This window comes from Myotis myotis, unplaced genomic scaffold, assembly GCF_014108235.1.
Source record: "Myotis myotis isolate mMyoMyo1 unplaced genomic scaffold, mMyoMyo1.p scaffold_m19_p_47, whole genome shotgun sequence".
NCBI classification, from domain to species: Eukaryota; Metazoa; Chordata; class Mammalia; order Chiroptera; family Vespertilionidae; genus Myotis; species Myotis myotis.
The window spans coordinates 681265-703343 of record NW_023416354.1 but is presented as its reverse complement, the minus strand read 5'-3'; the positions used below and the strand labels follow the sequence as shown (position 1 = coordinate 703343).

Here is a 22079-nt window from a genome sequence, read left to right as displayed (position 1 = left end):
CAGATCCGTGCGCCCCCTTCAGCAGGGCCCGTGCCTCGGGGAGCGATGCAGGACCTGAGGCTCTACCAGCAAGTGAAACTCGCCGTGTCGTGGGTTGGGATTCGGACTGTGCAGTGTGGGGCCAGCAGGCGTCGCCCGTGCATGTTGTCCCCGGGGGGGTGACGTCCTTACAGCAGGACATGCTCACAGTCCCAGGGCGAGGCCCCGGGTGGGCTCAGCAGCACTTCTGCTGCCTCCCCTGTGCCAGAATCGTGCCAGCCTGTGGGAGGTGCAGTGCCCTCGGGCACGCTGGGTTGTCAGCGCTGGGCTGGCAGGTACACCACCGAGAGAGGCCAGGGCGCTGCAGACAGCCTGGTGCCCAGACTGCCCATGTGTCAGCAGTGCTGGGCTTGCGCAACCCGCTGCGGCTGAGTTACTCTCGGGCACCCGTTTGTTGGGAACGGAAGATGTGTCGGTGTTGAGGGTCCGGGTTGCACAGCGACCCTCTGTTTCTCTGCTTTCAAGGTCTGGTGAATAACACTGGTATTGACTGGTTCATGCCCTGGCCGCCCCAGGCCCTGCATGCGGTCGCCAAGTCATTTTTAGGTAAGTGGCAGCTAAGACGGGGACCACTTAGTGGTATAACTAAGCAGTTTGTCACCACCTTCTTTTAACACATGGTGGACCAGTAGTTTTATTGCTAGCTTTACCCGGTGGCCAGATAAGTTTCTATTGAACGAGTACAAAAAGCGTTTTACATAAATGTTAAAGGCACACCTTAAAATTAAATAACCGTTGCATTTTGAAGTTATTTATTACATGTTCTTTTGTTATAAGCTAGTATCTTTTTAAAGCATGCGACTTTATAAAACACTGTAATATGAAACGAGAATTCTCATAATCCGTCTGCAATGAGTTAAAAAATATTTTTATTGATTTCAGAGAGGAAGGGAGAAGGAGGGAGAGAGAGAACCTTCAATGATGAGAGGGAATCATGGATCGGCTGCCTTCCTCATGCCCCACACTGGTTATTGAGCCTGAAGCCTGGGCCTGTGCCCTGACCAGAATCAAACCGTGGCCTCCTGGTTCACAGGTCGACACAACCGCTCAGCCTGCCAATCTTCCTAAACATCAATGGAGAGATCCTCGGGAGAGGATTAGCAACTAGGAGTAAATAAATAAAGTGTCGCCTTGTAAATACGGAGTCAGCAAACTAGTCGCTGTTGTGAGGAGTGCAGGTGTGGGGGAGGGGCCAGGAGAGGAGCCTTGCGGAGTGTGGATCAGCACCGAGGCCCGGAGGGGCCACGAGCAAGTGACAGTGGCTCTTGTTCTTCCAAAAACATTTTATGTCACTTTTTTGGTGGTAAAATTTATATAACATAAAAATTGCCTTTTAAACCACTTTTAAATACACAGCTCAGTGACCTGAAGTACGTTCACATCGTGCCGCCAGCACCACCACGTCCTGAACGTTTCTCCTCCTGTGACACTGACACCGTGCCCGTTCAGCCCCGAATCCGTCCTCCTCCCTCCCCCAGTTCCCCGTCACCGCGAATCGCTTTCTGTCTCTGTGAATGTGCCTGATCTAGATCTTTCACATAAGTCCAGTCGCACACGCTTGTCCCTCTGCCTGCTCTCAGGTAGCATGCTTCCGGGCGAGCCTCCCTCTTTAAGGCTGATTAACATTCCATGGCGTGGATGGACCACACGTTTATCCATCGTCCGTGGGTAGACACTTGGGTCACTTCTGCTTTGGCTGTGGTGACTCATGCTGCTGTGAACATCAGCGTCCGAGAATCTGCTTGTGTCGGCTTTCACTTCTTTGGGGGACACAGCCAGGAGCGGAATTGCTGGGTCCCGTGGGAATTCTCATTTAACTTTTCGAGGAGCTGCTCTTGTCCTTTCGTGAAGAGGCACGTTTTCCGTCCCTCCCTCCGTAGGGCCTAATACGATGATCCCCGAAGAACACATAGAAGATCTGGTGGAACATGTGGTTTTGGTGCACGGATCCGTGGGCGAATTCAGCAAACAATTTCTGCAGAAGCTGAGGCGCAGCAACTACGTGACTCCCAAGAACTACCTTGACTTTATTAACACGTACTCGAAACTACTGGACGAGAAAACCCAGAATAACATAGGTGAGCCTGGGAGCGGGTGGCGACAGGCGTGTCATCATTTACGGTGACGCAGACCCCAACCTTGTGTAAGCGGCGCTGCTTAGCGAGGCCAGGCGTGCGCAGGACCAGGCGGAGCGAGGCCCAGCTGGGGTTCGCTCTCCAGGGGCTCTCCTGGGTGGGCAGGGCCCGGCACGCCTGGCCTTTCCTTCCGGTGCTGGGCTGTGAACCTGCTCAGCTCTAAGTGGCCTGAGACTGGAGAGACGGTGGCAGCAGTGCGCTCTGCTGGCGGATGCTTTTAGTTTCTGATTTATTTCTTATTGAAAAAGACGAGCCTAAAGCAGAGGTAACGTATACATTGTGCAAAGGTTAAAAGTCAGAGATAGGGAAGGGAAATTTAAAATCGCTCCTAAAAGCTTTGCATAGAGGTCATCTCTACCTGAGTTTTGGTTTAAGTCCTTTCGTGCTTTTTTGTTGGGAAATGCTTTTTCAAAAATGCCGTGACCCTTGGCCAGACCAAGGGCTGTTTTCAGAACTAAGTTCACTTTGGCTGATGCCATCCCAACACCTCTGGCGGTGGAGGTGCCGAGTGATGCTTGACATTTCATGAGAAGGCTGTTTCCCGGCGGGCCCAGGCTGGCCTGGCGCCGCGAGGCCGCTGGTGTGCCAGCCCGGGTGCTGGGAACAGCCGCCTGGCTGCTGGACGCCGCTCTCTGTCCTCAGCTCAGTGCAAGCGGCTGGAGGGCGGGCTGGACAAGCTGAAGGAGGCCTCCATTCAGCTGGACGAGCTGAACAGGAAGCTGGCCGAGCAGAAGATCGTGCTGGCCGAGAAGTCCACCGCCTGTGAGACCCTGCTGGAGGAGATTGTCACCAACACGGCCATCGGTGAGTGCGGGCCGGCATGGCGGGGACACCCCACAGCAGGCTGGCCTCCTCCAGAGGCCCTGGGGGGGCTGCAAGCCTGGGCATTCCTTGGTCATAGATGCATCCCTCCACCTCTGCCCTGTCGTCACATGACCTCTTCCCTCCGTCTGACAAAGACACTCTTTCCAAATAAGGCGGTATTCTGAGGTTCTGGGTGGGCATGCATTTGGGGGGAACATTATTCGACCCAGTGTCCCTCCTGGGAGCCTCGGGAGGTGCTGTGTGCTGGGAGGGAACCACACAGTCAGCTGCCAGGGAGATGTGACAATCCAGGCCGAGCCCGTGCCAGGAAGCAGATACAGAGCGATGAGACGGGAGCAGTGGGCGGGCCACGTGAGGGAGTGGCTTTTGAGCTGGGCCTGGAAGCACATGGGAAAAGGGTGATGAAAAGGCAGAGAGGTCCCAGTGAGACGGAGACAGGGAGGGCACTGGTGTCCGCGGGCACTGGGCAGGCAGGCCGGGGGCTGTCACGTGGGCTGGAGCAGGTGGGACATGGCCAGGAGGTCAGTCAGAGCAGCAGTCCTGGTTGAGACCCAGTGTCCCGTGAGCACCCGTGTTCTAGTGGGACTCCCGAGACCGCCATAGTGGCCAACGCGCATCACCTCCCCCTGTGGCCCAGCCACGACCCTGAAGGGCTGCCCCTGCTGTGGCTCAGTAGCAGTGGTCCGTCCCCCACACCCAGTCGCCTCTCTAACCCCCGCCCCCAGCGGAGGAAAAGAAGAAGCTGGCGGAAGAGAAGGCCATGGACATCGAGGAGCAGAACAAGATCATCGCGGTGGAGAAGGCCGAGGCCGAGATGGCCCTCGCCGAGGTCATGCCCATCCTGGAGGCCGCGAAGCTGGAGCTGCAGAAGCTGGACAAGTCGGACGTGACCGAGATCAGGTACCGGGCAGGGCCGCCTCCCGCTGGGCTCGTCCCCAGCGTCACTCCTGAAAGCAGCGCGGTTGTCGTGGCAGAGCTAGTGCGGCCCACGGAGGGGATGGTCTTCGTTTGCAGAGGAGGGAAGGGGGGCCCGGGAGGCGCGGTGGCTGGCCCTAGGCCCCCAGCTGGTGGGGAGCAGGGCTGCTGGCCTTGTATCCAGGCTGACTCCCAGGGGGAGACTGGGCTCCAGAGCGGGCTGTGGCGGGGCGGCGCGGGGGGGGGGGGGGGGGGTGTGCTCTGTGAGTCAGTCCTCTGGATGGGAACGCACTCAGGGCCGGGCAGCACCTGCTGGAATGACAGCAAAGCGGCCCCCTGGGGGCCCTGGGCGATGCCGGGGTTGGGGAGGCGTGGCCAAAGGGTGAGGCCCCAGACCTGCCCTCGGAGCAGTTCGCCCCCGGAGCCCAGGTACCGCTGGGACGTGGCTTCCTGCCCCCACGCATGGCCGCTCCGAGGCCCAGCTCCAGGTGCGCCTGTGCCAGGACCCTCGTTGAGGCTGCGCTCACCGCCTCCCGTGTCCGCTAGGTCCTTCGCGAAACCGCCGAAGCAGGTGCAGACGGTGTGCGAGTGCATCCTCATCATGAAGGGCTACAAGGAGCTCAACTGGAAGACGGCCAAGGGCATGATGTCCGACCCCAACTTCCTGCGCTCGCTCATGGAGATCGACTTCGACTCCATCACCCAGGGCCAAGTGAAGAACATCCGAAGTGCGTGTGGGTGGCGGGAAGGCAGGCTCGCTCTCTGTGGGGCCGGGTGGAGAGCCAGGAGGGGCTTGTCGCAGGCCGGGGGCCCGTGGCTCTGCAGATGGAGGGGTTCTGGAGGCAGATGGTGGCGCTGTCCCGGGAAGCAGGACAGGCCCGTCTCCTGGCACTCAGGCCAGCGCCACCTTCTGCGCCTCCCGACAGGTCTGGTGGTGCCTGGAGTCGGCCTAACCCCTGAGCTCTCCTCTTGTGCCTTTTGCCGCATAAGCTCTCCTGTGGGTCCCTGGCGGGGAGGGTGTGGAGGCGGGCGGCACCACCCGCGGCCAGCTCCTGACTTCACACAGTGCCCACCCCGCCTGGCCCGCAGGCCTGAGCCCAGGTGGGGGAAGGGGGGAGGGGAACAGTCTTTGCTAAGATGGTACGAGTGCCTGGCACCGCCGTCTCCCAGCGCTGCTCAGCCCTGTCACCCAGCGCACTTCTGCAGCCGCTTAGACACAAAGGCTGCCAACCCCAGGAACCCCAGGCGCTGCGTGTGGGGGAGCGGGAGAGGCCGCCGTGACCCCTAATGGCCTGCGAACCGCTAGTGCCCTGCTCTGGGCCTTGGCGCCCGGCTGGGAGTCCCCTGGGGCTGCCGCAGCCATAGGAAAGCGCCCGGGTGACGGGACATTCGGTGCTGTCACATCTGAAACATCCTCTGACATAAAACATGTTCAGGGTCGGACCCACCCTGCTGTCCGTGGGACCCTGGGTCCCGGTCACGTGCCTTGTCCACGGGCAAGTCTTCCCCATCACTGAGCCATGGCACCTTTGACCGTCAGGTCTCTTGAAGACTCTCAACACCACCATTGAAGAAATGGAGGCTGTGAGCAAAGCAGGCTTGGGGATGCTGAAGTTCGTCGAAGCCGTCATGGGCTACTGCGACGTTTTTAAAGAGATCAAGCCCAAGAGAGAAAAGGTATCGCCCATCCGCCAGGCGCAAGCACTGCCGCTGAGGGACCCATGTGGAGTCAGAGTTAACGTGCCCACTGCTTTGCTGGGAGAATTCCGGCAAGGCTCTGATTTTAAGCCCCATAAACATTTCTCCCCAATAAACAAACTACAGCTCTCATTTGGGCCTAATGGGAACTGACAGAAACTGTGTCCTAAAGATTTTCCAATCTTGTGTGAAGAGAGCAGGATGAAAGAGATTCAAGGTTGTTGTCGAGGGCTGCGTCGCCGACAGTCACAGGACGGTCTCACCGTGGCAGGGGTGGCCCCAAAGGGCACGGACCTCGTTAGGAAGCAGGCGGAGTCAGCTGGGGTGCGGCTGCGTGGCCCTGCCCGCCATGGACCGCTTCCCCACCGCCCTGCGACTGTCTCCGTAGGTGGCCAGGCTGGAGCGGAACTACTTCCTCACGAAGCGGGAGCTGGAGAAGATCCAGAACGAGCTGGCGGCCATCCAGAGGGAGCTGGAAGCCCTGGGGGCCAAGTACGAGGCGGCCATCCTGGAGAAGCAGAAGCTGCAGGAGGAGGCGGAGATCATGGAGCGCCGGCTCATCGCCGCCGACAAGCTCATCTCGGGGCTGGGGTCGGAGAACATCAGGTGGGCGGGCATCTGCGTTCTCGTCTGGAAACGGGGGGAGAGCCTGATTTAGCCCTCGCTGGTTTGGCTCAGTGGATAGATAGGGCGTCGGGAATGAAGGGTCCCGGGTTCGATTCTGGTTGAGGGCACATACCTGGGTTTGCAGACTCGATCCCCTGGCCCTGGTCCGGGCATGTGTGGGAGGCCACCCATCGATGTGTCTCTCTCACATCGATGTTTCCCTCTGTGTCCCCATTAGCAGTGGGGCCAGTTGGTTCTTCTAGAATGTTCTTTAGAGGGTGCAGGAAGGTGCCTGCTCACCACAGCGCCCTCCTGTGCCAGGTGGCTGAGGGACCTGGACGAGCTGATGCACCGGCGTGTCCGGCTGCTGGGCGACTGCCTGCTGTGCGCGGCCTTCCTGAGCTACGAGGGCGCCTTCACCTGGGAGTTCCGCAACGAGATGGTCAACCAGGTCTGGCAGCAGGACATCATGGCGCGGGAGATCCCCCTGAGCATCCCTTTCCGCCTGGAGAGCCTGCTCACGGACGACGTGGAGATCAGCAGGTGTGTGTCCGCGCCCGCAGGTCCAGGGGCGCCTCCAGCTGGGCCCCACGGGCGGCCCCTGCAGGGCACAGCACGGGGTGGGGGGGTAGGCCCTGCACAGCCAGTGCCCGGGCGCCAAGGAGGGTCCAGCGGTCTCGGGACTGTGGGTTGTTCTGGGAAGCTGACCCCACCACCCTAGTCCTTGGTTCAGAACTTGGCAAGAGAAATGGATTTCCCTGCCGCTGTCCCTTCCAGGTGGGGCTCCCAGGGCCTGCCCCCCGATGAGCTCTCCGTCCAGAACGGCATCCTCACCACCCGGGCCAGCCGCTTCCCCCTCTGCATTGACCCCCAGCAGCAGGCCCTCAACTGGATCAAGAGAAAAGAGGAGAAAAACAACCTGCGGGTACGGCCCCCATGCCCCTCCCTGGCCTTCCCTGGCCCCCAGCAGTGCCCAGCGAAATGCCCAGCCTTGAGCCCCGTGTGGAGTCAGGAAGGGGGCGAAGCCCGGCTGTTACTCTGCTCTGATCTGCGCGTTGCCCGGAGGCTGTGAGCAGCTGAGGGCAGAGGTTGTGCTCTGCTCATCTTCGTTCCCCGACAGCACGGCCTGGCCCTGAGGGTCCCATCGCTTTGCTTTGGGGGCTGCAGTTCCTCGCTTCAGACAGACGTCCGGGGGGTTATGTCTTCACCGAGTGGTGTAACCACCAGCAGAGTCCATTTCTGTCGCCCCCAAAGGAATGCTGTGTCCTTGAGCATCGTCACCCTCCCCCAGTTCTTCCACCCCAGCCTCTGGCGGCCACTCACAGACTTCCTGTCCTGCGGATCCCCCATCCCTGCGTCTCCCTGTGAAGGGGTCACAGGGTCGCTGGCCTTGTGCCCGGCCTCTCACTCAGCACCATGTTCCCCGCGCTGTGGCGGGGCCTCTGCTTCCTGTTGGTGCCGCGCAGCATCCGCTGTGTGCCCGCACCCCGTTCACCCGCCCGCCACGAGGCACGAGGGGCTTGTCTCCACTCGTTGGCGATGGTGACGAGTGCGGCTCGGGCACCGGCTGCAGGGGTCTGGGTCTTATGGTCATGTGTTCGTACTGATTGGCCCGGTCACTTCGCTGAAATCGTCAGCAAACCCCTGACGTTGAGTTTGACCTTTTCCTTGTGGTTCCTGGTCCTTGCTCCCGGAATGTACCTGCTTGGATTCCAAGGCCACCCCCACGTGTGAGGCCAGGGCTGACCCTCGGCACTGCCTCCCGCCCTCCAGGTCGCCTCCTTCAACGACCCCGACTTCCTCAAGCTGCTGGAGATGTCCATCAAGTACGGCACGCCCTTCCTCTTCCACGACGTGGACGAGTACATCGACCCCGTGATCGACAACGTCCTGGAGAAAAACATCAAGTTCTCCCAGGGCCGGCAGTTCATCATCCTGGGCGACAAGGAAGTGGACTACGACTCCAACTTCCGGCTCTACCTCACCACCAAGCTGGCCAACCCTCGGTACACGCCGTCCGTGTTCGGGAAAGCCATGGTCATCAATTACACCGGTAAGGGCCAGGGCCGCCGGGCATGCAGGTGGTGCCAGGGAGACCGCCATCCGAGACAAGGCCTTCACGGCCTGCATTTCATTCAGTGACCCCATCAGGCTCTTAGTCACGTCTTTTTTTTAAATATATATTTTATTGATTTTTCACAGAGAGGAAGGGAGAGGGACAGAGAGCTAGAAACATCGATGAGAGAGAAACATCCATCAGCCGCCCTCTGCACACCTCCTACTGGGGATGTGTCCGCAACCAAGGTACATGCCCCTGACCGGAATCGAACCTGGGACCTTTCAGTTCCAGGCCAACGCTCTATCCACTGAGCTAAACTGGTCAGGGCGACGTCTTTTAAAAATAGGTATATTATTATTGATTTCAGAGAGGAAGGGAGAGGGAGAGAGAGAGAAATTCAAGGATGAGAGAGTCACTGATCGCCAGCCTCCTGCACGCTTGTTGGGGGACAGAGCAGTGAGGCCGCCCGTGTCCCCCCAGTCACTCTGAAAGGCCTGGAGGACCAGCTGCTGAGCGTGCTGGTGGCCTTCGAGAGGCACGAGCTGGAGGAGCAGCGGGAGCACCTCATCCAGGAGACGAGCGAGAACAAGAACCTGCTGAAGGACCTGGAAGACTCGCTGCTGCGGGAGCTGGCGACCTCCACGGGCAACATGCTGGACAACGTGGAGCTGGTGCAGACGCTGGAGGAGACCAAGTCCAAGGCCACCGAGGTCCGCCGCTCGGGGAGCGCACCGCGTCTTGCTGCGCTCAGGGCCTGGGCCTTGGGATCGGGGGCTTTGGGCGGGAGGATGTCAACCTGTGCTCATGGACGCGGCTTTGAGTCTCCTGAGGGTTTGCCTGATGAGAAATGGCCCCCCTGTGTGGGGCGCTGTGGGGAAGGGTGTCCGAAAGGTCTCCCCAGGCCCTTGGGAGGCGTTTATTAGCTTACAAAGCAGGCAGGTCTGTGCCAGCTTCAGGCAGGGCTGGATCCAGGACGCCAAGCCTGTCACCCAGACTCACCTTCCTGTTTCTGGGCTGGGCCTTCGGCGGTTGGCTTTGTTCTCTGCCTTCCTGGGAGCCAAGCTCCCCGTGGTCTCATAGGTCTGGCTCGTGTCCGCTCAGGTCAAGTCCCTGGGGGACGTGGGACTCTGTCCCTGTCCCCATCACGAAGGCCCTGAGAGTCATTAAATCCCACGCCCAGCGACCATCCATGGCCCAGGGAGTGTTGCGTGGCGTGGTGGGTCCTGGAGTTGGGGTGCAGCCCCGTGTGGAAGGAGATGGGGGTGCTGCGCGTCTCCAGGTGAAATGTGGGGCTGTCAGGAGAGGTGCTGTGGGGTTGAGCCGCGGGTGTCCACCACCTCTCGCCGCGGCAGTCGCCTGTTGGGCCCTGGGAGCGTCCCACGGGTCATTTTTTGTTTTTTCTCTTGTGCCTCTCCCACTCCCGCCCTCTGCCTACTGTTTACATCCCCTTGGTTAGGGGTGCGAGTGTCCCGTCTCCTTGGCAACCTGCACCTTTCCTGCAGGTGTCGGAGAAGCTCAAGCTGGCGGAGAAGACGGCCCTGGACATCGACCGGCTGCGGGACGGCTACCGGCCAGCGGCGCGGCGGGGCGCCATCCTGTTCTTCGTGCTGTCGGAGATGGCGCTGGTGACCACCATGTACCAGTACTCCCTGAGCGCCTTCCTCGACGTCTTCGGGCTGTCGCTGAAGAAGTCGCTGCCTGACTCCATCCTCATGAAGCGGCTCAGGAACATCATGGACACGCTGACCTTCAACATCTACAACTACGGCTGCACAGGTGAGCGCCCTCTCAGGCCAGGCCAGCCGTGCCGGGCATGCCGCTGGCCGGGGTCCTCGTCCTGCCCCGACTTCCGGTGATGGGGGGGGCCACCGGACGCAGCACCTGTGGAGGTCCTGGCTCAGGGCTGCTCTGTCCATGGGTGCGGGAGGGACAGAGTCAGCCCGTGGCGTGAGGCAGGAAAAGGGTTGCGGGTGATTGCGGGTTCCTAGAGGGCTCGGGTAGGCAGCCCACCCTCTAACACGGGCCAAGCACCGTTCAGATCACAGACTGACTTGGACACTTTCTCCCAGGAACGCATTTCTTCTGTTAAGAAAAGAACCTGGGGTGTAGCATCCTCCTTAGTAGAGGCTGTGAGGGATGTACTTCCTCCACCGCAGAGCCCAGCCCGCCGGCAGCAGCTCCCCGGCCCCGCCTGCTTCCACAGGCTGTAGTAGAACAATCACACACGTGGCGTCACATGCAATTGAGCCCGTGTCTCCTGTACTCGGTCATGGACTTCCCATGCAGGGAGGGCTCAGTGCAGCCTCCCCGTCTGGGGCTTTGTCACGTGGAAGCACGCTGTGTGTCAGAAACTCGATTTTAGAAATGAATTTTAAAATGTATTTAAATTCCTTATTGTTGAAAGTATTACTTACGTCTCCTTTCCCCCAATTGGCCTCTCCCCAGCCGCTCTCACCCCCAGCACATGCCCTTCCCCGCTCCACCCCCCTGTCTGTGTCCATGGGTTATGCTCAGATGCAGCTACAAGTCCTTTGGTTGATCTCCAACAGCCCTCCTTCTGAGGTTGGATGGTCTGTTTGATGCTTCTCTGTCTCTGGATCTATTTTTGTTCATCAGTTTATGCTGGTCATTATATCCCACATATGAGTGAGCTCATGTGATATTTATCTTTCTCTGATTGGCTCATTTCCCTCAGCACAATGCTCTCCAGGTCCAGCCATGCTGTTGCAAGTGGTAAGAGTTCCTTCTTTTTACAGCAGCGCAGTGTTCCATGGTAGATGGACCACCGTTTTCTAACCCCTCACCTGTGCTGGGCACTAGGCTGTTCCCAGGTCTTAGCTGTGGTGAGTGGTGCTGCTAGAACACAGGGTGGGTATGTTTGGAAACCACTTTAAAGTTGGTGTCCATCTTGTTCTTCAGGGCTGTTTGAGAGGCACAAGTTACTCTTCTCTTTCAACATGACGATCAAGATAGAGCAGGCGGAGGGGAGGGTCCCCCAGGAGGAGCTCGAGTTCTTCCTGAAAGGTACCGTGGGCCTCGACCACTCGCGCATGCGCACGCGGACCGTGCGTCCACACAGCTGGCCCCCCGCCGCCCTGGAGCCGCTTCTGGCCGCGCGTGTTGGGACTGTTTCGGTTCCATGTTGACCTTTCCAGCCTCAGAAATGTTGCTGGTCTGACAGGAGCAGCCCTTCTCTGCCTGAAGCTGCCCTGACGGGCGGCACAGGGAGCCGGCGCCCCCTCTTCCCAGGGGGCTGCCCCCCGCGAGGGAGGTCCCAGGGCAGGTGGCGGCGGCGGCAGCGGCTGACTCAGCTCCCGTGGGGATTAGGAAACATCTCCCTGGAGAAGAGCAAGCGGAAGAAGCCCTGTGCGTGGCTGCCTGACCAGGGCTGGGAGGACATCATGCTGCTGTCGGAGCTGTTCTCAGAGGACTTCGGGAATCTCCCTGATGATGTAGAGAAGTACCCTGCTGTCTGGCAGGAGGTGAGCCCCCCACTCCCTTCCCCGCTGCCCCGTCCCCCACCCCATTCCCTCCTTTCACCCACACCAGTCTCCAGACTTACCTGCGGGGACGGAGATACTCCTGGAGGGGCCCATTCAGATCTAATCGGAGCCCTCTGATCCCCGGGTGGAATGCTGGCTCATCCGTCCGTCTGTCCGTCCATCCATCATCTGTCCTTAGGCCCGCCCCACCCACCCACCCATCAGGCATCCAAGCAATGCCACTGAGCAGCTCTGCGGCCCGCCCTTGATGGGCACTGGGACCAGCGGTGACGCAGACACAGACCTGCCCTCCCTGAAGGGCACAGCTCGGGGAGGGACAGGACAGCTCGGAGGAGCGGAGGCCTGGACGTTCTTCCCAGCCCGTGTTGGGAGCCACGCTGCTGCGCACACTGCCGGGTCCGTGTGCTGCCCACGTGGCGACCCTCCCGGGCCTCCAGGTGACGGGGCCTCTGCCTTCCAGTGGTATGACCTGGACGCGCTGGAGCAGTCCCCCTTCCCCCTGGGCTACGACAGCAGCATCACCCCCTTCCAGAAGCTGCTCATCCTGCGCTGCTTCCGCGTGGACCGGGTCTACCGCGCTGTGACCGACTACGTGACGGTCACCATGGGGGAGAAGTAAGTGCGAGCGGGTGCTGGCGAGGCCTCTGTGTGGGGCCCCCTCCCGCACCCTCCGGCGGCCGAGGTGGGCCAGCTGCGGGAGAAGCTCACAGCGCCGTCTTTGAGCGTAACGATCGCCACGCGACTGCGCTCTGCTAGCGAAACACAGTGTGTGAGACGCACTGTTAAAAAGGAAACAGCCGCCATGAGTGGGGTGCAGACACGGGGCCCTCACACGAGGCGGGCGGCACCAAGAGCTGGGGTGATGTCCCAGGTGGTGGAACGGGGACAGTGCGCTGGTCAGACAGGAGCCCCCTAACTCTGGGGGCGGCCCTGCCTAGGTACGTGCAGCCCCCGATGATCAGCTTCGAGGCCATCTTCGAGCAGAGCACCCCGAACTCGCCCATCGTGTTCATCCTGAGCCCTGGCTCCGATCCCGCCAGCGACCTCATGAAGTTGGCTGAGCAAACTGGCTTTGGGGGAAACCGCCTCAAGTTCCTTGCCATGGGCCAAGGCCAGGAGAAGGTACCGGGGGTTGGAGGGAGCCGGGCCCAAACTCTGGTAGGGAGGAGTTATGTCCTGGCCGCACCACATGAGCTCGCGCCACTTCTGGCCTGCAGAGCGGGGAGCATGTGCTTGAACAGTGTCAGGGCTAGGGCTCGGGCTACGACTAGGATTAGGGTTCGGGCTACGGTTAGAGTTAGGGCTCGGGCTACGACTAGGATTAGGGTTCGGGCTACGGTTAGAGTTAGGGCTCGGGCTACGGCTAGGATTAGGGTTAGGGCTACAGTTAGGATAAATTTAGGGCTACGATTAGAGTTAGGGTTAGGGCTACAGTTAGGATAATGTTAGGGCTACGATTAGAGTTAGGGTTAGGGCTACAGTTAGGATTAGGGTTAGGGCTACGGTTAGGATTAGGGTTAGGGCTACAGTTAGAGTTAGGGTTAGGGTTATGGTTAGAGTTAGGACTCGGGCTATGGTTAGGGCTTAGGCTACGGTTAGGATTAGGGTTAGGGCTACAGTTAGAGTTAGGGTTAGGGTTACGGTTAGAGTTAGGACTCGGGCTATGGTTAGAGTTAGGGCTTGGGCTATGGTTAGGCTTAGGGTTAGGGCTATGGTAAGGATTAGGGTTAGGGTTAGGGCTACAGTTAGGATTAGGGTTAGGGCTATGGTTAGGATTAGGGTTAGGGCTACGGTTAGGATTCGGGTTAGGGCTACAGTTAGGATAATGTTAGGGCTACGATTAGAGTTAGGGTTAGGACTACAGTTAGGATTAGGGTTAGGGCTACGGTTAGGATTAGGGTTAGGGCTACGGTTAGAGTTAGGGTTAGGGTTACGGTTAGAGTTAGGACTCGGGCTATGGTTAGGATTAGGGCTTGGGCGACGGTTAGGCTTAGGGTTAGGGCTATGGTAAGGATTAGGGTTAGGGCTACAGTTAGGATTAGGGTTAGGGCTACGGTTATGATTATGGTTACGGCTACGGTTAGAGTAGGGCTACAGTTAGGGTTCGGGTTAGGGCTACAGTTAGGATAATGTTAGGGCTACGGTTAGAGTTAGGGTTAGGGTTACGGTTAGGGTTAAGGCTACAGTTAGGATTAGGGTTAGGGCTACAGTTATGATTAGGGTTAGGGCTATGGTTAGAGTTAGGACTTGGGCTATGCTTATAGTTAGGGCTTGGGCTACAGTTAGGATAAGTGTTAGGGCTACGGTTAGAGTTAGGGTTCGGGCTACGTTTAGAGTTAGGGTTTGACTACGGTTATGATTAGGGTTATGGCTACATTTAGGATTAGGGTTAGGGCTACGGTTAGGGTTAGGGTTTGGGCTACAATTAGGATTAGGGTTAGGGCTATGGTTAGGATTAGGGTTAGGGCTACAGTTAGGATTAGGGTTAGGGCTACGGTTAGGATTCGGGTTAGGGTTACGGTTAGAATTAAGGCTCGGGCTATGGTTAGGATTAGGGTTAGGGCTACGGTTAGAATTAGGGCTCGGGGTATGTTTAGGATTAGGTCTCGGGCTACGATTAGAGTTAGGGTTAGGGTTATCGTTAGAGTTAGGACTCGGGTTATGGTTAGAGTTAGGACTCGGTCTACGGTTAGAGTTAGGGCTTGGGCTACAGTTAGGATTAGGGTTAGGGATAGGGTTAGAGTTAGATCTTGGGCTATGGTTAGGATTAGGGTTAGGGCTACAGTTAGGATTAGGGTTAGGGCTACAGTTAGGATTAGGGTTAGGGATAGGGTTAGAGTTAGATCTTGGGCTATGGTTAGGATTAGGATTAGGGCTACAGTTAGAGTTAGGGCTTGACTACGGTTATGATTAGGGTTAGGGCTACGGTTAGGATTAGAGTTAGGGCTACAGTTAGGGTTAGCGCTATGGTTAGGATTAGTTTTAGGGCTACGGTTAGGATTAGGGTTAGGGCTATGGTTAGAGTAGGGCTCAGGCTACGGTTCGGATTAGGGTTCGGGCTACAGTTAGGATTAGGGTTAGGGCTACAGTTAGGGTTAGGGCTACGGTTAGGGTTCGGGTTCGGGTTAGGGCTACAGTTAGGATAATGTTAGAGCTACGGTTAGAGTTAGGGCTTGGGGCAGGGTTAGGATTAGGGTTAGAGTTACATTTAGAGTTAGGGTTCGGGCTACGGTTAGGATTAGTGTTAGTGTTAGGATTAGGGCTATGGTTAGGATTAGGGTTAGGGCTACAGTTAGGATTAGGTTTAGGGCTACGGTTAGAGTTAGGGTTAGTGCTATGTTTCGAGTTAGGGCTCGGCCTTCAGTTAGAGTTAGTGTTAGGGCAAAGGTTGTAGTTAGGGCTCATGGTACGGTTAGAGTTTGGGCTCACCGTATGGTTAGGATTAGGGTTAGGGCTACTGTTAGAGTTAGGACTAGGGCTATGGTTAGTATTAGTGTTAGGGCTATGGCCAGGGCTAGGATTAGGGTTACAGTTAGTGCTAGAGCTATAGTTAAGGCCAGGGTGAGGGTGAGGGTGAGGACAGTATGGCCTGGGCCCAGCGTGCTCCTGGCGGTGACCAGCTTATGGTCAGTGCGTGCTGTTTTTTTCAACGCCCTTGCACAGTCCCTCCTCCGCCCCTGCAGCTCCCCTGCAGGTCACAGTGTCACTGCCCGTGGCAGGGCTGATAAGTCATCAGGAGCAGGGACAGGGGGATCTCCTGGGCCAAGGGGCTCTGGGCGGGGACCTGCCCAGGGCACAGGGTCCAGGAGGAACCCTAAGAGATGGGGTTCCGCCTCTTCTGGTGCTGGGGGCTAGGGCGGGCCCTGGGAGAGCACAGGCTGGCGGGGCTCGGGCACCAGCCTTTCCTCCCCGCGGGCAGGTGGCCCTGCAGCTACTGGAGACTGCGGTGGCTCGCGGGCAATGGCTGATGCTGCAGAACTGCCACCTGCTGGTCAAGTGGCTGAAGGACCTGGAGAAGTCTCTGGAGCGGATCACCAAGCCCCACCCCGACTTCCGCCTGTGGCTCACCACCGATCCCACTCAGGGCTTCCCCATCGGCATCCTGCAGAAGTCCCTGAAGGTCAGGCGTCGGCAGACACCACGGACCCACTGTGTGTGCATGTGCGCACGTGTGTGTGTGTGCATGTGTGTGTATTATAAACAAACATCGGATGTGATTGGGACCTTCCACACACCCCTTCCCAATTCCCTCCCTCCCTCCCTCCCCAGAGAAGCACTGCCCCGTCACAGTGCAGCCCCCAGGCCTCCTCTCCCACTTGTGCCCAAAGCCCGGGTCCATCTGCACGGCTGCCCCTGGGACAGGCCACCTCCCGCATCCTCGGGGCCGTGCAGAAGCTCCGCGTGGCTTATGCGCATTTACTGCTTCTCCAGAGCACAGTTGCACAGGCTCTGCGTCTGTCTCTGGGGCAGCAAGAGGGAAACGTGGTTCCGCTCACCTTCCATCCCAGGCCCCGGTCAGGGGGCTGCAGGGCCTTCTCGGGGCGTCTGCTGAGCATGTGGCGGAGCCTCGGAGAAGAGCCTGCAGCTCCTCAGGGCTCCTGGCCCCTCACACAGACGGTGCTGCTCAGGGAGAGGCCCACCGGCCACGCAGTGAGAGGGGAGCCAGGACGCCTCCACGTCACGCTCTCCCATGCTGCGTGCAGGCCTGCGGGCCCGTCACCCTCCGTCTCCTCTGCCAGGTTGTCACGGAGCCGCCCAACGGGCTGAAGCTCAACATGAGGGCCACGTACTTCAAGATCTCGAACGAGATGCTGGAGCACTGCCCGCACCCCGCGTTCAAGCCGCTGGTGTACGTGCTGGCCTTCTTCCACGCCGTGGTGCAGGAGCGCAGGAAGTTCGGCAAGATCGGCTGGAACGTGTACTACGACTTCAACGAATCCGACTTCCAGGTGCGCGGCCCCTGCTTCCCCGGGACGTCCTCCCTCCTCCCCGTGTCCCCGGGAGCATGCTGGCGAGCCTCCCCCTCCCCCTCCCCCTCAGGTGTGCATGGAGATTCTGAACACGTACCTGACCAAAGCCTTCCAGCAGCGTGACACGCGGATCCCGTGGGGCAGCCTCAAGTACCTGATTGGAGAGGTAGGAGGCCTCGGGGACCCTCCTGGGCGGGAGTGGGGCTGTGGCCTGGCGCCCTGACCCATCGCGGAGCTGGACTCGCCTTGCTCCTCCTGCCCTGGGTCTCTGAACCCCGCTGCTCACTCCCAGTGGTCTGTCCTCTGAGAGCCCCGGCCGCACGCAGCTCCGCTCCCTGCCTGAGGCTGCTGTCCCTGGGAGTGGGCAGTGCCCGCCTCGCCTCGGGCATGCCGCAGCGCCGGCTCCGTCTGGGGGCAGGGCTGTGCAGGGTCGTGGGAGAGACGGCAGTGTCACCTTTCCAGGCGGAAGCGCCGCTGCCTCTGCGGTTTGGTTTTGCCTGTTTCTTTAATACAAAAGTGGCTGGTTCTCACTCCCGGGACCGCAGGTCATGTACGGAGGCCGGGCCATCGACAGCTTCGACCGCCGCATCCTGACCATCTACATGGACGAGTACCTGGGGGACTTCATCTTCGACACCTTCCAGCCCTTCCACTTCTTCCACAACAAGGAGGTGGACTACAAGATCCCCGCGGGCGCGGGCGACCCCAAGGAGCGCTTCGTGGGTGGGTTTCCAGACGCAGTGTCTCCAGGTCTTTTCTCAGGGAGCCCACATCTCGGCGGTGCTGGCTCTCCTGTCTCTTCTGTCCCTCGCCTGGGGGTGGGGGGCCTCCTTGGCGGGTGGGTGTGGGGCTCGGAGCTGACGGCGTTGGTTCTGATTTCCTGGCCTGAATGACGGCGGATGTGGCGGATTCTGCCTGGAGGGACGGGGTGGCCCCGAGAAGGGCACAGCCGTTTCATAACAAACAGAGGTGGGCTGGACGGGGCGGACTGGGTAGAATTGTACTTGGAACTGTGCGCGGAGCAGCGGGCGTTCGTCGGCGTGTCCGAAAGGGAGGGTGCACGCGGTGACCTCGCTGTCTGTGCTGTAGAAGCCATCGAGGCCCTGCCGCTGGCCAACACGCCTGAGGTGTTCGGTCTCCACCCCAACGCCGAGATCGGGTATTACACGCAGGCCGCCCGGGACCTGTGGTCTCACCTGCTGGAGCTGCAGCCTCAGACAGGTAGTCCGCCCGGAGGGGCGCGCCCAGGGCCCGGGGTGAGGCAGGGCTCTGCCTCTGGTCCCTTGAGTTTCCGCCATGCTGCCGCCTTGCCCACTTCCTCGCCCCTCGCCCCTTGCCTGGGGCCTTGCTCTCCCTCACAAGCATCCTGCCTTTAGGGGAATCGAGCAGCGGCATCAGCCGAGAGGATTACATTGGCAACGTGGCCAAGGACATAGAGAACAAGATGCCCAAGGTCTTCGACTTGGACCTGGTCCGGAGGCACCTGGGCGCGAGCATCACCCCGACGTCGGTGGTGTTGCTGCAGGAGCTGGAGCGCTTCAACAAGCTGCTGGTCCGCATGTCCCGCTCCCTGGCCGAGCTGCAGAGGGTGAGCTGCTCCCCGGGCAGGCGGCTGGGCGCCAGGCTCCCCGCCCCACAGGGCTGGCCCGACCGCCGCCTGCGCTCCCCATCCCACCGCAGGCCCTGGCCGGGGAAGTGGGCATGAGCAGCGAGCTGGACGACGTGGCCAGGTCGCTGTTCATCGGGAACATCCCTCACATCTGGAGGAAGCTGGCCCCCGACACCCTGAAGTCCCTCGGGAACTGGATGCTCTACTTCCTGCGGCGCTTCAGCCAGTACACGTCCTGGGTGAGGGGGCACTGGTGCCCTGCGGACCCCGCCCCACCCGCCCCTGTGCTGACCCTGCCAGCGGCTGACGCTGCTCTGCCCGCACATCTGTGTCTCTTCCTTTTCCTGTTTGAAGACCTTGAAGGCGCTGGCACAGCTCGGCCTACTCCCTGGAGAGTCTGTCTCAGCACCTATCCATCTAAGTCCCTCTAGACCCGCCTCACTCCTCTGGGGGTGCCCACTGTACGGGCACCCGGGGCCTCCCCGTGCTGGACATCCAGGTGGTCACCAGGGTTTCCCTTTGCCGGCACAGGCGACAGCCTGGCCCGTGTCCTGGTGCTCACTCGAGCCTGCTCCCCACGCATGCCTACGAGGCCCGAGTGCGTGCACTGTAACCCCTGACGCTTGCCCGGAGGAGGGGAGGTAGGGTGCAGGCGGCCAAGAGCGCTCTCCGCGGTGCTGGCATGAATGTTCGCACGTCTTGTCCGCGGTCGGTAAACGGTGACGTGATTGTCCGGATGTGCGTGCGTTTGGTTAGGGGGAGGCTGGGTATATCTCACAGTTTGTGGTACTTCTTCTGTGAATTGCCTTTTTAAAAAATATTTTTTATTGACTTCAGAGAGGAATGGAGAGGGAGAGAGTGAGAGAAACATCAATGATGAGAGAGAATCATGGATCGGCTGCCTCCTGCACACCCCCATTAGGGATTGAGCCTGCAACCCGGGCCTGTGCCCTGACCAGGAATCGAACCCGGACCCTTCAGGTCACAGGCTCTATCCACTGAGCCACAGCAGTCAGGACTATGAATTGTCTTTTTGTATTTTGGTTTCACTTTTATCCAATTCTCCATCTTTGGAAGTTGATTTGTAAGAGTTCTTAGCACATCAAGGAAACGGGCCCTTCACTGCCGGGTGTCCTCAGACTTTGGCTCGTGGTGTTTCTTCCCAGAGGACAGCTCTGCATTTTTGTGGCGTCAGATAGGTCGGTCTTGTCCTCATGGCTCCCGGTTTGTGTCCTTTACTCTGAGGCATGACACATTCCCTGGAGAAGACCTGCACTTCTGTGGTCTTATTGTTTTACTAGAGGCCCAAGGCACGGAATTCGTGCAAGGGGCTCAGCCTGGCTGCCTCGCCGGCCCTCGCAGCCCCGGCTTCACCCAGAAGGTTGTCTGGACGGTCGTCTGGATGGTTATCTGGACGGTCGCTCTGCTGTTCGGTCTAATTAGCATACTAGCTCTTTATTATATAGGATTCCTGAATCTTTGCTTCCTCTGCATTCAGCGGTGCAGCTTGCTTTTCCCGAACGGGCTGCCAGGGTCCTATCACCATCTTCCGGCCCCAACGTGAACGGTGTCTTTCCGTGAGCGCAGGGGCCGTCAGCTTTGACCAACGTCTGACGCAGCTGCCCCTCTGCTCTGCAGGTCGTGGAAAGCGAGCCCAACGTGATGTGGCTCTCGGGGCTGCACGTCCCGGAATCCTACCTCACGGCCCTGGTGCAGGCGACCTGCCGGCGGAACGGCTGGCCCCTGGACCGCTCCACCCTGTTCACCCAAGTGACCAAGTTCCAGGACGCAGACGAAGTGACTGAGCGGGCAGGACAAGGTGCAGCAGCCCTATGGACCCGCAGAGGCTGACCACAGAGGCCACCTGCCCGGTGCCGCCTCCGGTTCTGAGGGAGGAGCAGCGGGCCGGGCCGTGTGGGGGGACACGCCTGGGGCACATCGCTTCTCCGCCAGGGTCTCTGTCGAGTCCTGGGTGATGGGGAGACCTGGACGCGCTCACCTTTCCTTCTGTGTGGAGTGGACTCCCCAGTCAGTGTCAGACCTTTCAGAGGACGGGTCGCCGAGTGACCTCCCTGCAAACCCTGAGGGCGTCGCCTGCCTCCGACCCGGGCCCCGGCCTGCGGTGCAGCTGACACCGCTGTCTCCCTCCGGGCCCTGTGTCTGCGTCAGGGGCGTTTCCCTCAGCTCCGAGGAGACTTGTGGTGAAGGCTCGGGCACGCTCCCAGTTTGTGCGACGCACATGCCTGTGCCTCTGCGTAACGGTCCCTTCTTGGCTCCCTAGGGTGCTTTGTGTCAGGACTGTACCTGGAAGGCGCGGACTGGGACCTAGAGAGAGGCTGTCTGGTCAAGAGCAAGCCCAAGGTGCTGGTGGTGGACCTGCCCATCCTGAAGATCATCCCCATCGAGGCCCACCGCCTCAAACTGCAGGTGAGCGGCCGCCCGCACCCCACCCCACCCCCTACCCCCGGCGGCAGGCACAGGCCATGCAGCCTACCCTTTCCTGGGAGGGGAAGCCCGTGAGGCATGATACCCGCGTGGAGCCACTGCCCAGGAAAATGCACGTGAGCACACGCGTGCACGCAGACTTGGGTGGGGCAGGTGCCTCAGGAGGGACTGCGGGCTCCCGGGAGAGTCTGCGGCAGTGCTGGGTCAGTCCAGCTGGTGCGAGCAGCCGCCGCCTGCTTCGCCGGCCCAGGTCTCCTCCAAACACGTGTGTCCACGTTAAGCTGGGGCTAAGCTAGGGCAGGGCCGCCCTCAAAGCCCGGCCACGTGCTGGCTTAGATGCGTCTCGCAGGAGGGCCCCCTGCCCCCCACCCCCGGTGATGGGCTCCCCCCAGCCCACATGCCTCTCCTTTGCAGAACACCTTCCGGACGCCCGTCTACACCACCTCCACCAGGAGGAACGCCATGGGCGTGGGCCTGGTCTTCGAGGCCGACCTCTTCACCACGAGGCACATCTCCCACTGGGTGCTGCAGGGCGTGTGCCTCACCCTCAACTCCGACTGACCCCGGGGGAGGGGCTCATGGGGGGCGCTCAGCCCACTCTCGTTTGGGGGCTTCTCGAGAGGCAGCAGTGGGGGTTTCCTTTCACTTGAAATCAGCCATTTTCCTCTCTTCCCATAACATTCAGCTCACGGCTTTGTTTTTGAAGCTTTTTTAAGGAGTTAAGTAAATTCTAAAGGACAGCATGTGAAGATGTTGAGGGTTTCTTTTCCTTCTCAGAGGAAACACTTGATTAAGCCAAAGGGCCTGGCGTGTCCCTGGCACAGGGAGGACCCTAGTGTGCATCTCCGGAGACGCCTCCTGGGGCAGACGGCCAGGCTGCGGCCCGTCAGGCAGAGCCCCTTCCCTGGGCCACGGCCCCCCAGCGGCTCCTCCCCTTCCGGAGCCCTCCGCCTCCCGCGTGTGCAATGCTGTGAGCTCGCTGTTTCATTCCTGCGTGAGCCCCCACCACCCTCCTGGGTCTGTGGGTTGGGTGCACAATGGCCACCTCCAGGATGGCACTGTGGGGCCAGCCTGGGGCCCAGCCGGCTGGCCAAGGTGAGGAGGCCTCACTGTGAGGGGGGCAGGTGAGCACTCGGTGCACCAGGGCGGCCAGCCTCAGCCTAAAAGTCGCTTTTGCCAGACCCTTCTGCGGGAGACAACAGGGACTCCTCTTTTCAGAAGTGAACCCCCCGCACCCCCCACGGGGCCGTGTCCCTGGGTGAGGCCGCTGTCTGG

General features: G+C 59.9%; 1 protein-coding gene across 1 annotated transcript in view; it reads left to right on the top strand.

The window, feature by feature from the left end:
- Positions 1 to 22078, top strand: part of DNAH10 (dynein axonemal heavy chain 10) — a 66792-nt gene extending 44714 nt beyond the window's left edge. The window contains exons 54-79 of the mRNA XM_036307367.1: positions 505 to 585; positions 1920 to 2117; positions 2817 to 2978; positions 3725 to 3899; positions 4461 to 4642; positions 5455 to 5591; positions 6001 to 6218; positions 6540 to 6761; positions 6996 to 7143; positions 7992 to 8271; positions 8758 to 8987; positions 9780 to 10053; positions 11197 to 11301; positions 11605 to 11759; positions 12241 to 12395; positions 12719 to 12902; positions 15700 to 15900; positions 16520 to 16729; positions 16821 to 16916; positions 17296 to 17473; positions 17840 to 17971; positions 18127 to 18338; positions 18431 to 18598; positions 19998 to 20178; positions 20641 to 20786; positions 21219 to 22078. Coding sequence (XP_036163260.1) covers positions 505 to 585; positions 1920 to 2117; positions 2817 to 2978; positions 3725 to 3899; positions 4461 to 4642; positions 5455 to 5591; positions 6001 to 6218; positions 6540 to 6761; positions 6996 to 7143; positions 7992 to 8271; positions 8758 to 8987; positions 9780 to 10053; positions 11197 to 11301; positions 11605 to 11759; positions 12241 to 12395; positions 12719 to 12902; positions 15700 to 15900; positions 16520 to 16729; positions 16821 to 16916; positions 17296 to 17473; positions 17840 to 17971; positions 18127 to 18338; positions 18431 to 18598; positions 19998 to 20178; positions 20641 to 20786; positions 21219 to 21365 — 4577 coding nt within the window. The 3' untranslated portion in view covers positions 21366 to 22078. The remainder of the gene's footprint in view (positions 1 to 504; positions 586 to 1919; positions 2118 to 2816; positions 2979 to 3724; positions 3900 to 4460; positions 4643 to 5454; positions 5592 to 6000; positions 6219 to 6539; positions 6762 to 6995; positions 7144 to 7991; positions 8272 to 8757; positions 8988 to 9779; positions 10054 to 11196; positions 11302 to 11604; positions 11760 to 12240; positions 12396 to 12718; positions 12903 to 15699; positions 15901 to 16519; positions 16730 to 16820; positions 16917 to 17295; positions 17474 to 17839; positions 17972 to 18126; positions 18339 to 18430; positions 18599 to 19997; positions 20179 to 20640; positions 20787 to 21218) is intronic.
- Position 22079: the final 1 nt, after the last annotated feature.